General features: G+C 49.3%; 1 protein-coding gene across 1 annotated transcript in view; it reads left to right on the top strand.

Moving 5' to 3' along the window:
• The window catches only part of LOC149325854 (putative ATP-dependent DNA helicase HFM1), a 122,717-nt gene that overhangs the window by 45,850 nt on the left and 60,502 nt on the right, over positions 1-16,365 (top strand). Inside the window, exons 9-12 of the mRNA XM_089562779.1 lie at positions 91-205; positions 5,905-6,152; positions 8,452-8,499; positions 15,398-15,575. Coding sequence (XP_089418905.1) covers positions 91-205; positions 5,905-6,152; positions 8,452-8,499; positions 15,398-15,575 — 589 coding nt within the window. The remainder of the gene's footprint in view (positions 1-90; positions 206-5,904; positions 6,153-8,451; positions 8,500-15,397; positions 15,576-16,365) is intronic.

Here is a 16,365-nt window from a genome sequence, read left to right as displayed (position 1 = left end):
GTTCCACTTGGCGAGGTTTGGCACATAACTGCCGGATTCCATTGTTCGAGTGTTTCTGTCGACAAGCTGCGCTTGTTTCCCTTGGTGCAGTTCTGCTCGACGCGGAAGGGCGCAGTGCAGGCGGCCACCGTGCTTGCCGCCACCCTGGGGCCTCCTCCCCGGCAACCGCCTGCGGCCGCCGACATCGGGGACGCCAAGCTCCGCGGTGAGTCCCTCTCCCGGACCACTCGGGAATTCGGGCGGAATCTGAATGTGACGCATTCACCTCCCCCTGTTACACCTCTCTCTGAAAACAACGTGTGGTCGGAGCAGCAAGTGGGCACGCCCAACAGTTCCCTTTTTGACCCGGTCTCCTGGCTGTGCGGAGCGTCGCGGAGTTGTCAGTCGACACGCATTTTGTGCCTGAAATTGTGCACTAGCGACCAGGTCTAAATACGCGGCGCTCCTCAGTACGCGACTGGCAAGTGGAGAAATAATCTCCGGCGTCCGGAAAGAAAAAAACCGGCCCAGGGGGGAGTAAAGACAACTTTAGTCCTCAGAACCGCTTGTTAGTCCCTAAATTTGCATACGACACTCTTCTTGCCACAAATACGCGCCGTGCGCAAACTAAACGGGCTAACTGCCGAGAAAGAGACTAACGGTGGGCGAATCGCAGCATAGCAGCACGCCAAAATCGCGCGAGAAGACCCCGACTGCAATAGTAGTCGATTTTTGAAGCGCAGGGTGCGGTCTAAGGCCAGTGAGAGCACCGGCGCTGCCTCTGACGAAGCGGATAGACTCTTTTGCGTGAGAAAAAGGCTTCGTGCAAACGAAACCGCTGGCAGCTGTGCAAGAGCATAAACAAATACTACGAGCGTCAATACGTGTCGAATGTGAGTTGTAAAGGTTAGGGTTGAGCAAGTACACGTAGTTTCATATCGTTGCCGTTTGTTGACGAGCTGATGTGATGCTGTGCAAGTATCGGCGCCACTCAGCGAATCGGTGAGTGGCCAGCAGCCAATTCCCTGTCACCGCTGTCCGCCAGTAACAAAAAACGAAGTGAACCATCGCCTTCTATATTTGTTTTCAAGGGGTACAATGTGCAGCTGCCAGTTGCAAGAAATAAGACCACCTTATACGCTCGAACTTCACTCGAAATCTTCACTCGAACTGGTCAAACGTGACTTTTCGCTCCAAAAAGGTAGGGCAACAGTTCCATGTGCCTGAAACAGCAACTACATAACGGGATATTTTTGTCTGGGTGCTTTCGCAGATAGGACTTGCCTGAATATTGAGTTAACGAAGTGGATAGCTCAGAGAAAATGAGACAAGCTACTTGAGGTCACCGGGGCGTCGGTTACCGAGGGGCTGAGCAGTCCATAAGCCAAAATACGTGCTACAGCGCATTCAACCGGATTCTGCTCGGCGGCATAATACAGTGTCTCGCATCGTCGCAGCACATGTCTTCCACATGCATATGTCTACCCATCGTCTATGCGAGATGAGTGCCACCCAGTGTGTACGTGGTCTCATCTATAACCCAGACCAACCCAAGCATTTCACTGTGTTATGACAAAAGCACCCTCCACAAGCACCCTAACTCTCATTTTCCTTTCCCTTTTCCCCTTCCCCAGTGTGGAGTGGCAGGCCAGGGTCGTCTTACCACCGGCGGACCTCTCCTCTATTCCTTCCATTAAATTACTTTCTCTCTCGCTCTCTCTCGCATCGTTGCTGCCGTGTGTCAAAAATTGGGGTGACTGCCCAGTTTCCAGCGGAGAGAGCTGCTCGTTTCTCTCAGGATGACTGGGGCGCCCCGTGTGGTCGACTTTTTTTTCCGTCTTGGAAAACCGGGCAATTCGGAGGGACGCTTATGCTAAGACACTTCCAGGAGGGTTGAAATTCGGGCCAGCTGGTACATTGTAAACGGAAAAAAACCAGTCACACAAGACGAAGGACAAGGAAGTGTACACACCAGTCGTTGTGGTGTGTACACTCTTCATGTCCGGTCGTCTTGTGTGACTGGGTTTTTTTTTTCGTGTACAATTCCAGGAAAAAGAAGTCCTCTACCCACGGTGACAGCTGCACCGGGAGGCTTTGCTGCGTGCTTATGGGAGCGGTCACAGAACTGGGTCACAAATTATCGCAGTCTGCCCAACTTCATCCTCCACTGGAAAAAAAAAAATCTACTCCCGCTCGCCTACAGTTGACCCTGTTGATTTCCATGATGTCCGTATATTAATAACACTCTGGCCTGGTCGAGTATGACGAGACCATAACCCACATTCTTTGGGACTGCCCTGCCTACAGCGCCAAAAGGCAGTCTCTCAGCCGTGCGCTCGAGCGTCTGGATCCACGGCCACTGACGGAAATGAAGATTCTCGGCCACTGGCCGCGGCGATCGTCGGCGGTGAAGGCCTCCACGGTACTGCTCCGCTTCTTGTGAACTTCTGGCCTGCATGATAGGCTGTGACTTTAACAAACGCTGACTTTCCATGTGACTTCAATTTTCTGCTACTGTCCTTTCTCTTTCATTTGTTTATCCCCTCACCCCCTTCCCCCCGTGTAGGGTAGCAAACCGATTATTCTTCTGGTTAACCTCCCTGCCTTTACTTGTATACCCCCCGCAGACTTCGCCCATCCACAGGCCTCTGTGGTAACCCCTGCTACGCTTGACCTCTCTTGGAATCCACTCTGCTACTCCAAGGAGCCATCGCATCCCGTCCACACCTTTTGCTTAGTCTTGAGCGCTATAATCATCATCATCGCTATCACCGAATATCACTATCGCTAACTATCGTCATCACTATCATGATCATCGCTGTCACCAACTATCATCATCACTATCACTATATTTTAGCACTATTACTATCGGCAGCTATCAATATCACTATATCTGCCTCTAGCACTAACTGCCACTAACAGTAGCTGTCATGAGCACTATATATCGCTATTTTTTACTATCCATTTACTATCACTGCTATCATTATGTAAATGTTGCTTATCAACTTTTACTCCATTTTAATTACCCTACAACTTGTGATTGACAGTTCGTGCGGACACCTTTGAGAACAGCTTCCTTCTGCATCTTCCTTCCACGCCACTTATGAGCCAAGAAAGGCTTTCGCCTTAAAATATCGATTAGAACGGCCGTCTTATTTGCCGCGTCCTCCGTTGGAGGCGGCACCGCGGACAAATTTAAGTACGCCTGGGCCGATAGGCTGCCGCGGTATGATTCCAAAGAGACTTCGCTCACCGAAAAATGAGCTTTTATGAGCTAAAAGAAAAAAGACGCAGAATGAAATACAGGTGTCTCCACTTTCGGCCGTATTCGCAAACAGACTGCGGTGACGTTAAAGCAGTTTTGATGCGACAGCATTGGAGTTGTCGCGTCAAAACATGCCGTTGTCTGGTGTGTCGAAATTCGCGTATTGGTCAAAAGAGATCGCGCGACCTTTTGACGTCATCACAATCGGCCCTGATTAGTCACTATGATTGGTCGACGAAGGTCATGTGATCTTGAGACGTCATCACAACCTGCCCACTGGGTTCTGAGTCTCCTAGCTTCTCGAAAGCAGCCCAGATAGATTCGAAATAAAAACTGAGACCAATAAGTGATTCATACAAATGTCAGCGTCGTCACAGCATAGCGAATATCGGCTACTGCAGGTAGTAGTCCGAATATAGCGGTTGATGGACTGACAGTTGCAAAGAAACTGACGCAAGCACACACAGAAAATGGAACAGAAGCTGTGGCGGACATGAAATGTAATGCTATGGCGTAGCACTCGCACGGATCACTGAGGCCATGCCAGGTGGTGGTGAACACGGAATCTTTTACGGCCTAGACGTCACAAGTCCGAATCGAATGGTGGGGAAATTTCCAAGCGCAATTTTCTCAGCAGTCTTCTGATTCCGGATAAGCACCAACTTAGTCAGAAAGAGCCATTTTCAGTAAGCGCTGCAACTGGATGGAGCCGGGTGATCCGTAGCTCGCTGCGTTGTTCTCAATCCCGCAGAGACCCGTAGACATGAACTGCTCTAGACGCATGTCAGCACCCCGCAGAATTTCGCTGTGGCGGGTGCGTCATCAGCCTGGGCGTAGTCAGGCTGGTGATGATGATGATGGGTGCGTGCATCGCTGGTGCTCCCCAGCATCCGGTTCCAACTGAGGTACCCGCATTTCTTAGACCACAGGCGGGCAATTTGTCTGCTACGCGTTCCAGCAGCAGAGGCCGAGGGCCGAGTGTGTGTCTCTTGCTTCGTCCTGGCAGGATTTAACAGCGCACACAGGACGAGAACACAGAAAAGAAGCGGCAAGACACGACCGCTGACTATCAGCTCTTTTCTGTGCCCCCGTCCTGTGTGGGCCGTTCAATCCTGCCATGCACCAACTAGCTCAACTCTCCGTACTTTTATAGTTTGCTTCGTCCTGTTCGCTGTGTGCGCAAAACATTTCCATAAGTACGAGAAAATATACTGGCGGAATATTCGCACCAAGCAAAGCAACTCATTCATTTCGGTTGACGCTATGTTCATCGCAAATTTAGCTGGCGCCATAACTGACGCTCCATGAGGGACCGTCTTCTGCCCACGAGGGTCAAGCCGCATCTCTCGTGCGCAATGCGAGAACTTTTATTTTCCTTGAAGATCCTCATTTTGGGGTACTGCATACGGGGTGTGGATAACATAGAAGCTACACTTCCACATAACTGCAGCGTAAAAAAAAGACGAGCACAAAGGAAGAAACACCTTTTCTTCCTTTGTGCTCCTCTTTTTTACGCTGCAGTGATGTGGAAGCAAAGTAACCAAATTGCCCAAAAGCTCGTTTTGCTATAGAAGCTACAATTTTTGTTTTTCGTGATGGCATATACCCGATGTTACTTCATTTAGGCGTGTTGATAGGCAGGTGGTGGTTGCGGGGAAAGTCGTTCCAGTGGCAACTGTTCGGAGAAAAGGGACCGTGAAAGGCACGCTGGCGTCAAACTTTGGACGGGTAACCAATGCGGTGAGACGCGCGTGGTGCAGGTGGGCGACATGGTTCCTGTCTTAGCGTGGATGAATGAAATCTGTGAAATAGAGACACACTAGCAAGCAGAGCAGACATTTGGGCTAGTTGGTGTCAATTCATGGTGCAACAACAGCGCAAACTTAGAGAACACAGAACAAGAAGGGAGACACTACTTAGTGTCTCCCCTAAGAGCGTGGCAAAAAGGTACGACGTTAGGGGGGTGTTCTCGGCACCAAAGAAGCTCGCTGCTATTTGCTCACAAGTGGACCAAACACTGGCGGCTGGTACCCACAAGAATCGGAAGGCTTGTACAACTAAACATGTGTCGCCTCGCATTCCTTGTAAAAATGGTGTTGTTTATCGATTGCCACTGTTTTTGCGGTAAAGAGTATATCGGGCAAACGGGGCGCTGTGTAAACGTCAGGCTCTTTGAGCACCGCAACTTACTCGGCAGTGACTCGCGAGACAACCTACCCGCACACTTCCGGGTTTGCAAATGCACTCCCCTTTTCCGGGAAACTAATGTGCTTTATCGCCACCAAGACAAGGTGACCAGGGAGCTGATGGAAGCCTTCTTTATTCGTAAAAACGGCAAACGGTGCGTCAGCGAACCTGCAGCGGCCCTATCAGATATGGAATTCAGATACTTGAACAACCGGGTGCACACGAGCGCCGCTTTTGTTTAGATGTCTCTTTCACGCCATGCACGTAATCTATTTCCCCGTGGTTATGACGTAAGCAGTTTGAGGTGGTTACTGTATATACTCTGTTCCGTTTTTCCCATAAACCTTAGTTGCGAGTCAGCGCTTGCCGCGTTTCCGCTCTTGCTCTGTGTTCTCTGTCTAGGTTTGCGCTGTTGTTCCACCATGAACACACTATAGCAATGCGGCGAGTGGTGTGCCCTTGGATGCGCGCAGAGCTGGTGCATCGCTCGGCCGTGGGCTGGCACCACGCGGGCCTTGCGGCGGCCGACCGGGCGGCGCTCGAGTCGCTGTTCCGCGCGGGGGCACTGCGGGCGCTGGTGAGCACCAGCACGCTGGCCGTGGGCGTCAACCTGCCCGCGCGCCTGGTGGTCGTGCGGGGCACCACCACGTACGTGGGGCGCGCCCAGCTCTACCCGGACCTGGTGCTCGACCAGATGCTCGGGAGGGCCGGAAGGCCGCAGGTGGGTCCGGTGCACGTACCTTCATGCCCAAACGGTGCGTCACGTCTATAGGGTGGGCCGCTTGCGCATATAGGAAGCGAGCCTTTCAGTCACGCAAGGGAAGAGTTTATTTTATTTATTCATTTGCAGAATACTGCAGACCGAATCGGTCCAAGCAGGAGAGGGTACATACATTGTTTAGTAAGTACTATGCCTCAGGATCAGCAACAATGGTGAAGTTACAAACTACAAGAAAAGATAATAATAAAAATAAACAAGGTTACAGAGCAAATACGCTATGTGAGAGTACATGCCCCGAACACAGGCACATAGACAAAGAAGCACACTATGCACTTTATTAAATAATCATTTCTAACCATACACTAAGATATATAGGCTCTCAAACGGTTGAAGACAGGAGAGGTGAAACATAGGCAGAGAATTCCGGTGGGACATTGTTTTCGGGAAAAATGAATATTTGTAGAAATTCGTGGGGGCAAATATTTGCCTGGTAGTATGACTATGTTTATGTTGTGAAGGTATCGGACATGGGGGAACCACTTGTGCTGACTGGCCCTTAATTTCTTCCGCTGCACGCGCACAGTACGACACCTGTGGCAGTTGTAACGCCGAATCCTGGCCGATATTTGTTGTCTCCAGTGTACGGTTCACCGGCGCCCCAGAGAGAACGGAACGACCGAGAGTGAAATCCAGCTCTCTTGTGTGTCTGCTCCACCGACCTGTCTTTTAGCACCATTCCTTGTTCATGAATTCAGATCACCAACAGGTCAAGCGTGAACCGGAGGTCATCGGGATACCTTGACTAACCCCTCAGGGCTTTTATACTCTTATTACAAAAATTTTATCCGTATGGTGCATACACCATCATATTCTTGAAAACTGCTCCTGAGCAGTTTTTGCGCACTGTAAATCCTAACGTAATGTTGCTGTGCCAGTGCTATAGCCACGGAGAATGAATAGCACTTGGCGTAGTCTCTCGCTGACAAATTCGGGAATGAGTTCCCTCTTAAACTTGCTGGCTTCTGCTTCAGCACTTATCCGCATCGAATTCCGTCCCGGAAAACACTTGTCAGGCCGCTTCTTCGGTCGCCACCACGTGAAGATATCGACCCATTACAAGGGCAAGCCAGCCTTGACGCCTCGATCACGTGGGTGGTCAGGATTCCCGCGATGTGCACGCTCTTTCAACTGTATGACATTTGACTAAGCCCAGTCGTTTCCATGATGCAAAAGCCTTGCATCATGCAGCATTTACGGCACTGACCGATATTTGTTGAAAGGTACAAGGTTCCCGCCACCTTACTCAGCTCGACCACTTAAAACCAAGCCATGTTGATTGAAGGTTTCCGAGGGTTGCCGTACTTGTAGGTCGTTTTCCGATGCGTGTATCCTAAGAAGCCGTTAATTATGTCGGCAAGTAACCGAGGGCGCCCGCATTATGTTCAATAGAAATTATAAAGGCCGTTCCGGCAAAAGTCAGCCAACGGAAACCTGTTACCAAAACCCGCGCAGCTGGATTCATCCGCTCAGGCGGGCACTGGAAATAGTTGGTGCCATAAGTCTAGAACACAAGACGTGCGTCCATTAGGGGCGTTTTGGCGGACGAGCTCAGAAATTGGATTGCAGGGCCGTATTCTGTATGGTGCCGATTTTATAATGGCCTAGGAGGGTAGATGTGTAGGCCAGTTGGTGAGACATGAAGGAGCTAGACACCGCAGCGGACACGGGACATGTGTCGCCCTGTGTCGTCTTCTTTCTCTGTCCCGTGTCCGCTGCGGTGTCTAGCTCCTTTATAATGGCCATTTCGCGTCTGCGCGGTCCTGTGTTATTGGCCGCTCGGATATACCCGTTGCTTTCAAGTGTCTGTGGGAAGCAACCCGGCCAATGGGTAGAAGGCGACCAGACCTCACCGTTTGCAGCAGCCAATGGCAGCCTGTGGGCAGGTCCGGTCGCCTCCTGTTGGCCCAGCACTGCGATGCACGTCAGAAGCGGCTGCATACAGCAGTCAATGCCAGCCAATAGTAAGGTGCTGTTGCCAATCACCCAATGGCCGGGTCGCTTTCCACTGTCGCTTGAAAGCCATGAGTACGCCTGAGTGACCAATTACAGAGGAGCAGATGGACGCGAAATGGCCATTCTAAAATGGACAGCTGTTAGAATACGACCCCAGAGTCTCCTTTGCTGGCATGCCCGAAATTTGCACAGCTCGCTTATATGGGGCTTCAGAATACACCCAGTAGAGTGCCGGAGTACCACTTGTGCTGACTGGCCCTTAATTTCTTCCGCTGCACGCGCACAGTACGACACCTGTGGCACGGCCGTCATCATGACCAAGGCGTCGCTCAAGGTGAGCCCTCTCTCCCAGGTGGTGATTCCCCTCCACCGAGGGGAGATCACGTGGTCGCGCCTTTCAGTTCTGCACTTCCCTGGTGCCGGAGGCTGTCTTCAGGCTCTGTCGAGGACGAGAGCAGCTTGGTCCGAGTTGTTTGCAAACCGCAGCTCCAACATTTGTCGCGTCAAGGACACTGCTACACGCCGCGCTAAAATTCACGTTTCTAAAATATGATCGCTTGCATAAGCAATTACCTCTCACCGAAGGTAATCGCTTCTCATTACAGTTGCTTTCGAAAATTTATGCAATTATGTTTCAACTTCGCATACAAACGATCTTGCAAGTGCATAAATGTACCGTGCATCGACTCGCTTCGACCGCAGCTAATGGCGGTCGTTGTCCCATCGCTCTTGGCCGCGCTCTACTCTTAAGATAGTGCCGCCGCGGTGGCTCAGTGGTTACGGTGCTCGGCTGCTGACCCGAAAGACGCGGGGTCGATCCCGGCCGCGACTGTATAATTTCTATGGAGGCGAAATTCTGGAGGCCCGTGTACTGTGCGATGTCAGTGCACGTTAAAGAACCCCAGGTGGTCGAAATTTCCGGAGCCCTCCACTACGGCATCCCTCATAGCCTGAGTCGCTTTGGGACGTTAAACAGCAATAAACCATAAACCAACCAGCTCTCAAGATAGTGCCACTGCTGCGCTCTTTCCTTTCAATGCCCACACCCTTCCGCGGCCCCGCTGAAGTAACCTCATAATGGAGGCGGCCGCGCACTTCCCCCCCCATTCTCATCAGTTAATGGTAATCAGATTTCTTACAAGGCACTGCGTGACTGCAGTGCCTGCGGGGCGCATCTAGCGAGTGCCATCACTCGTCTAGCATGGATAAACGCAGCACAGTGGAGAAGGCGCTCCCCGTAAGCTGGACCCTGCTCAGAAGTACTTCCGGTGCCTGTCGGAAGCCTATGCGCCTTCACTGGGAAATTGCTGTCGCGTGTTGGACAGCCTATCGAAGCGCCTCTTGATATGATTATACCGAGGCTCAAAAGGGTTGAAAATTGGGCGAGTTGGTACGAATTCATACTCGTGTGGCACCACAGGGACAGAGACAGAGTGACAACAACACAAGTGCTCACTAACAACTGACAAAGTTTATTAAAAGCACAAAAAATATATAGACGAAACCTATGGTTACATGCACAGTCATAACACGGTTACAAAGGTTACAGGCAAGAACACACGTTAAATCACGACGAATCTACCTGTTATCATGGTTTAGTGTTATTTGAAGATAATCAACCTCGGCGTCAAGCAGTAGCAAGGATGGCAAACTCACGCATACATCTGCCGACTTCCTTACGCGGAAGGCCTCCATAATCTCCCGGGAAGTCTTATCTTTATGCTTCCAGAGAACGCGCGTTTCCTTGAACAATGGGGCACACTTGTGGCTTTTTACATGCTTAGCCAGGTGCGTCCCCGAACCCCCGTCAAGGGACCTGGCGTGCTCCTGGAGGCGTACATTCAGACAGCGTCCAGTCTGCCCCGTGTAGTGTCGACCGCATGTTAGGGGAATGGAATAGACCACACCGCAAGCACAGTCCACAAACGGGTTGGAGTGCTTCACCCCACAAGCGTTCCTTCTCTCCCGCGGTGCGTCACACCTCTCAATGGCGGCACATATCCGCCCTACCTTATTCTTGGCTGAAAACACCAAGTCCACCTCATGCTGATGTCCATTATACATACCCCACAAAACCACTTTTTCCAAAATATGAAATTCTTCCTGTGTTTTGTCTTTATAATTACAGGTTGATGTTGTGCTATAAAGGTTTTGTAAAGTTTGGCATTGATTACATAATTCATCTGGCAGAACTACAAAAAAACACAAATATTCGTCAGACCCGACATAAAGAAATGTGGTTTGTACACACCCCGAGAACCTCATATGATGAACAATCTCTGTCTTATACATTACCTTCGCTGTTAAACTTACTAGACCGACAAAATTTTGATCCCTCCAGAAACCGAAACTGTCGCATTAAACGTTTTTGTCAACTTATTCATTTGCAAGACTAAACCATGCCTTCCTATTCGCCTAATTTTGTTCACCACTGTTGCTTATGTGTGTTGATTTATCTGTATTACCTTTTGTTGCTTCTCCGATTGATTGCCGTCTTGTTTCATTCTGTATTACCCGTTGCTTTGTGATATTTTTCATTTTTTTTTGTGTAAGACTGGCCGTCATCCTGCTGTCATGCCAACTAAGAAGGGGTCGGGACCTCGTCAAGCTGTTCGAGCTTTTAGTCCCGTACTCCTCCTTTTTTAAGGAAATAAAATGAATGATTGATTGATTGATTGATTGATAACGGCGAGCCACCTTTTTAAGGCTATGAGACACACCATGTATGTAAGGGATGCAGGCGAGCTTTTAAGGCGAAAGCCTTTAATGTCTCATCGTTGTAAGCAGCAGTTGTCGACAGAGAATGTCACGCTTTTCAGTTGGTCGAAACGGTCGTGACGTCACAGTGCGCCAATTTCAAACGGGGCCAATTGTACTTTGGCTAGTAACCATGCAACCAATTGAAGGGACCATATATGGTGATGCTCCAAGTAAGTGGGACTGAGCTTAGTTAATTGCTTAATTACCCAATTAGCCTAATTAACTTCTCTAGTCAGGCCATATAAATAAATAAAACCTAGTAAGAAATTGGTCGAGCTCTGGAATCGAACCCCGGTCTTCGGAGTGCGAGACGAGCATGCTATCCACTCCGCCATTCCAGCTCGATGGTTTGGAATGAAGAAAGGCGCGTCTAGTGAATACGGTGTCTTCGCTCACTGCCATCCTCCTCCCTTCCCTTCCGGCGAGGTTTAGGTGTCCACCGAGATATGAGAGAGAAATACATTTCCTTTCCTCAAAAACCAATTTACCGACGAGCGAGGCATAGAACCGAATGGGCGATGGCGTTCTATGGACTCCCTGGCAGCGTTGCAAGACGCTCTCGCGTTCCACTCTTAGAGGCGAAGCTTAACATCTTAACCACACATCAGTGACCACACTCTAGGTCAAAAAAGTGCACCCCCCCCCCCCCCCTGAATTTTGACGGGTGTCCACCGAGATATGTGAGACAGTTACTGCGTAATTTTCTTTCCTCAAATACAATTTTCATTTTCTTCATTACGGGCCATCTTCGTCTTTCTTCTTTCACTCCCACTTCCTCCGTTCCTCTACGGTGCGGTTCAGGTGTCCACCGAGATGACAGAGATTTACTGCGCCATTTCCTTTCCTCAAAAACCGTTGCGTTGAAACGGCAAGGCATCGCGCCGAACGGGTGGTGGCGTTCCGTGGACTCCCTGGCAGCGCTACAACACGCTGTCACGTTCCACTCCTAAAGGCGAAGCTTAAGCTTAAGCTTAATTAGCAGTTAATTAGTATTCAGGCATTAATCAGTAATTAATCAAAATTAGTGATTTGTCATCACTTAGTAATTAGCACTCAATTACATGTGACGCCACCAGTGCCACAGAAGCACTGAAAGTGGTGCGGAAAACGCTTTCGCCTCTACGCATACGCACTTTAGAAAGTCAAAGTGCCCCCTGAATTTTTTCCTTCCCTCTGTGCTCTCTTTATGCGACCTAGTTCCCTTTGCAGTCTGTTTCTGTACCGTAAGGATCCGGTGCGACACCGAAGCCAGCACAGAGGCCGGGAACCCCGCGTTTTTTAGTCTGGCCACCTGATCAGCGAACGCTTTGTCCATCCGATGGAAACAGGACTTTGTGAAAGCCGAATTTAATGCATTCAACGCAATGCCATTCTTAATCAACTTCGAATGGCCGGAAGAAAAATTCAACAAGGGTTTCTTTGACCTTGGTGAAAACGACCAGCACACATGGTTGCCCTCGAAAAACAAGGAAAGGTCCAAAAACTGGATGCGTCCATTTTCGGGACCTTCACACGTAAAATTCAGGCCACGTCCTCTTTCTTTGAACACCTTCAGAACATCGACCATTGGCCGGGTGGTGTCACGACAGTCCACAAAACGGGGGTTCGGGGACGCACCTGGCTAAGCATGTAAAAAGCCACAAGTGTGCCCCATTGTTCAAGGAAACACGCGTTCTCTGGAAGCATAAAGATAAGACTTCCCGGGAGATTATGGAGGCCTTCCGCATAAGGAAGTCGGCAGATGTATGCGTGAGTTTGCCATCCTTGCTGCTGCTTGACGCCGAGGTTGATTATCTTCAAATAACACTAAACCATGATAACAGGTAGATTCGTCGTGATTTAACGTGTGTTCTTGCCTGTAACCTTTGTAACCGTGTTATGACTGTGCATGTAACCATAGGTTTCGTCTATATATTCTTTGTGTTTTCAATAAATTTTGTCAGTTGTTATTGAGCACTTGTGTTGTTGTCACTCTCTGTCCCTGTCACTGTGGTGCCACACCAGTATGAATTATACCGAGGCCATAGTTCGTCCTCACATTTTCCCGGAGCACTCAGACGGCGTACAGTGGAGCACATCCTTCACGAGCACGCCCTTCGATACATGTTATCGTGCATGCATAATCACGTGGCTTACTTAGCATAGCTGAAACAAAAGTTCAGGGGGCGCTTTGGCTCTCAAATGACGAACCACGAAGAAAGACACAGGGACACACACAAGCGCATCCTTTACCTTCACAACATCATGTACCAACTAGGCCCTACCCAAGTTTTGTTGGCTCTCTAAAGTGCCGCAAGGCGAAAGCATTTACTGGCGCACTGGTTTTTATTTATTTATTTTTTATGTTTAAGTGTTTTCATGTTATTTTTTTCAATGTTTTTATTTTTTTAATTTTTCATAATTTGCCTTTTTGTTTTATTTTTATTCTATTTCTTTTCCTATCTTTATTGTTTTCTAATTCTTTATTTTTCATATTTTATTTCTTTATTTTTAATTTTGCGTATTTTCTTATTTTATTGTTTTTTATATTTTATTCATTTTATTTTATTTATGAAACCCATGCATTCATTAGATGCGCTTTTATTCATGCTCAAACATTGAGCCTTCGTGGCGGTGTGGTAGCGTCTCCGCTTCAAAGGCCCTGGGTTCGATTCCCAGCCTCGACGCCGTTTCTTAAGTAGTCATTCCGAAACGTCGACAAATCTGCCGACACGGCTGCCGAGGCGGCGGCTAACGACAGTACGAGGCATTAAAGGCTTTCGCCTTAAAGTCTGTACTGAGCCCAAGACGCAGCGGAACAAACAATCCACTTCGGATCATGCGAAACGCTCTGCTACTAGCCCACGGCGCATTCTCAAACGCTTGCAGCTCCTTCCAGGTAAGCGGTGCATTTGCCGTCAATTCTCTTCAGACGCCTGTGGCTCGCCGGCGGTGTCCGACATCCGGAACTCGAAGCCGTTCGACACTGTCGAACGCGCCTATCAGTCGTAGTCTTTTCCTGCTTTTTAATGCACTACCATTTGGGTTGAGGTCTTGCCAAAGCACCGGTTTTCTCCTCAACGAAACTCCCTTATTTATCGATAGGGCCGTGATGTCATCAGCACCGACAAATTTAAAAATCTGAGCGCTATGATGTTCCAGAACCTTGCATTGGATCATCATATTGCATTATACTAATAAGACGCAATTTTCCACCTTACTTCACCCACTAACCCCCCCAAAATTACATTAGTTTGGTTGGTTTGGTTTGGGGGTTTAACGTCCCAAAGCGACAAAGGCTATGAGAGACGCCGTAGTGGAGGGCTCGGAAATTTCGACAACCTGGGGTTTTTTAACGTGCACTGACATCGTACAGCACACGGGCCTCTGGAATTTCGCTTCCATAGAAATTCGACCGCCGCGGCCGGGATCGAACCCGCGTCTTTCGGGCCAGCAGCCGAGTACCATAACCACTGAGCGACTACGGCGGGCTCTAAATTACATTACCCTACCCACTAATTCAGAACAATCCATCCACCAATCCATCTTAAACCACTACTAATTCCAACTAATCTACCTTTAATCAATATTTGGGGGTTGGGCTGTCTCCACAATTGGGGGTGCTTGGAATATTTCGGGGCGGGCCGACTTCCTCCTTTAAGAATGTGGCTAAGAAGGCCGCCACATTTTGGTCCTGTTCGCTCACTACTGTTGCTGAAGCAACGATATTCACATAAACGTTTGCAGAGTTGTGCAACTGGAAATCGAATATGCTCAACAATTTTTTTATTGCGTTTGCATCATACTAACGCCAAGCCTTTCACCTTGTCTAACTCTGTGAGGAAAAATACCCTTCCCCGAGATAAAAACTGTCTAATGCGCTTGTCCGTCAAGAACTTCTCGGCTCAGCCCCGACTCGGCTGGCAGGGACTGGTTGGAAACCGCGTCTCTTGCCCTCTTGCACCTGCTGTCGAAAGCCCTTATTTTGGTCATTCGTTGCATGAACCATCTTGACTGCTGCCCAGCAGAGGACAGTGTCATGTTCTTCTCTTGCTGAGCCTCTCTGCTGTTTGGCCTACAGTCGGATGTTCGCCGTATACAGCTGTGTTTGTCACTGTCCCCGCGCTTTTTCATTCGTGTTTTTTAGCGCTGCTCGCCTCAAAAACCAATGTAAAAGCAAGTAGCCCGGCTAGCGATTCTCAATCCAGTGAGGGGTGCCCGGGCAGCAAGAAAAATGCCACGGTAATAATCAAAGAGGAAGCGGAAATTAAACTTACACTTATGCTGAGGCTGTAAGTGAAGACTGCACCCCTGGGAAGCAGCCCCTCCTTATGGCTTTCCATATGGATCATATCGGGAACATACGCAGTCTGTACGGACATAGCATACGGAACAGTTGTACGACGTCGTGCACATTATATGGAAGTCCATTTGCTTCTCCGCTACAGTGAAGGGTTGCGAATAATGAATTTGCTGTATACTCGGTTTCGCAGGCCCACTACGAGGCGCAGGGACTGAGCGTGCTGGAGAGCAGCCTTCTGCGCTCTGGCCTTGCCGAGCACCTCAACGCCGAGCTGTCCGTGGGCGCCCTGGCCAGCGCCGACGGATGCCTGGCCTGGGCCATGGAGACCTTCCTCAGCGTGCGACTCGCCAAGAACCCGGCACACTACGGTATGGCGCCGCTTAGAGCTCATTCAGCCAAAGTTGGCTTTCCTGGAGCTGGCCGGTGCGCGTGACGCTAGAAACGGGGAAAAAGGTGATCAATATAGTGGAGGCCAAATCTGTCCACATTGTTATGCCCAAGTAGGTGGTAACAGGTTCGTTGTTTTCACCAATACTAATAATGCGTTCGCTGTAGAACATAAAAAAAGCCTTAGCTATTTGCGATATGAACGCGTTAACGAGACAGCCTGCTAGCGGACACAAACGGGATTTTATTAATACGAAAGCACAGCTAGGCTATGTCGGCGGATTTCTGTCTTCAAAACCGTGTCCGCAGCGATTGTGGGAAACTATAAAGAGATATAGTTAAAAAAGTGATTATAATCGAAGGAGGATGATGTGAGGACGCGGCGCAAAAATTGCGGTGCCGATAGGATCAATAGTTAGTTAATTAAAGCCAAAAAAGTGACCACAAGTGAGCGTGGTCGGCCCGGGGGTGGCGCGAAACTTGAATCGCGGAAGTGCAGTACCACGTGACACACGATGTGATCTATCACGTGATTGGCCCACGTGGCCGAAAGGTGGGCGGAGCCAACGCGCAGCGCGAAGTTTGAAAGTCCGAAATGAATTATTAGCAAGGTGAAACGATGGGGGCTTTGGAGTTAATCAAGATCTAATCAATAATGAACAAATTATAGAAACACCAATAGTAAATGAAGATGAATTAAGGAGAGGGCTGAGTCGGGCTGGTTGGTTCATGTTGAATGGTAAGACTAAACAGCGGTGACGGATGGGACGG

The sequence above is a fragment of the Amblyomma mixtum genome, chromosome 10 (assembly GCF_055824585.1).
Source record: "Amblyomma mixtum isolate Tamu chromosome 10, ASM5582458v1, whole genome shotgun sequence".
Lineage (NCBI taxonomy): Eukaryota > Metazoa > Arthropoda > Arachnida > Ixodida > Ixodidae > Amblyomma > Amblyomma mixtum.
Note: the sequence above shows the minus strand (reverse complement) of the source record. Positions and strands in the feature narration are given on the sequence as shown.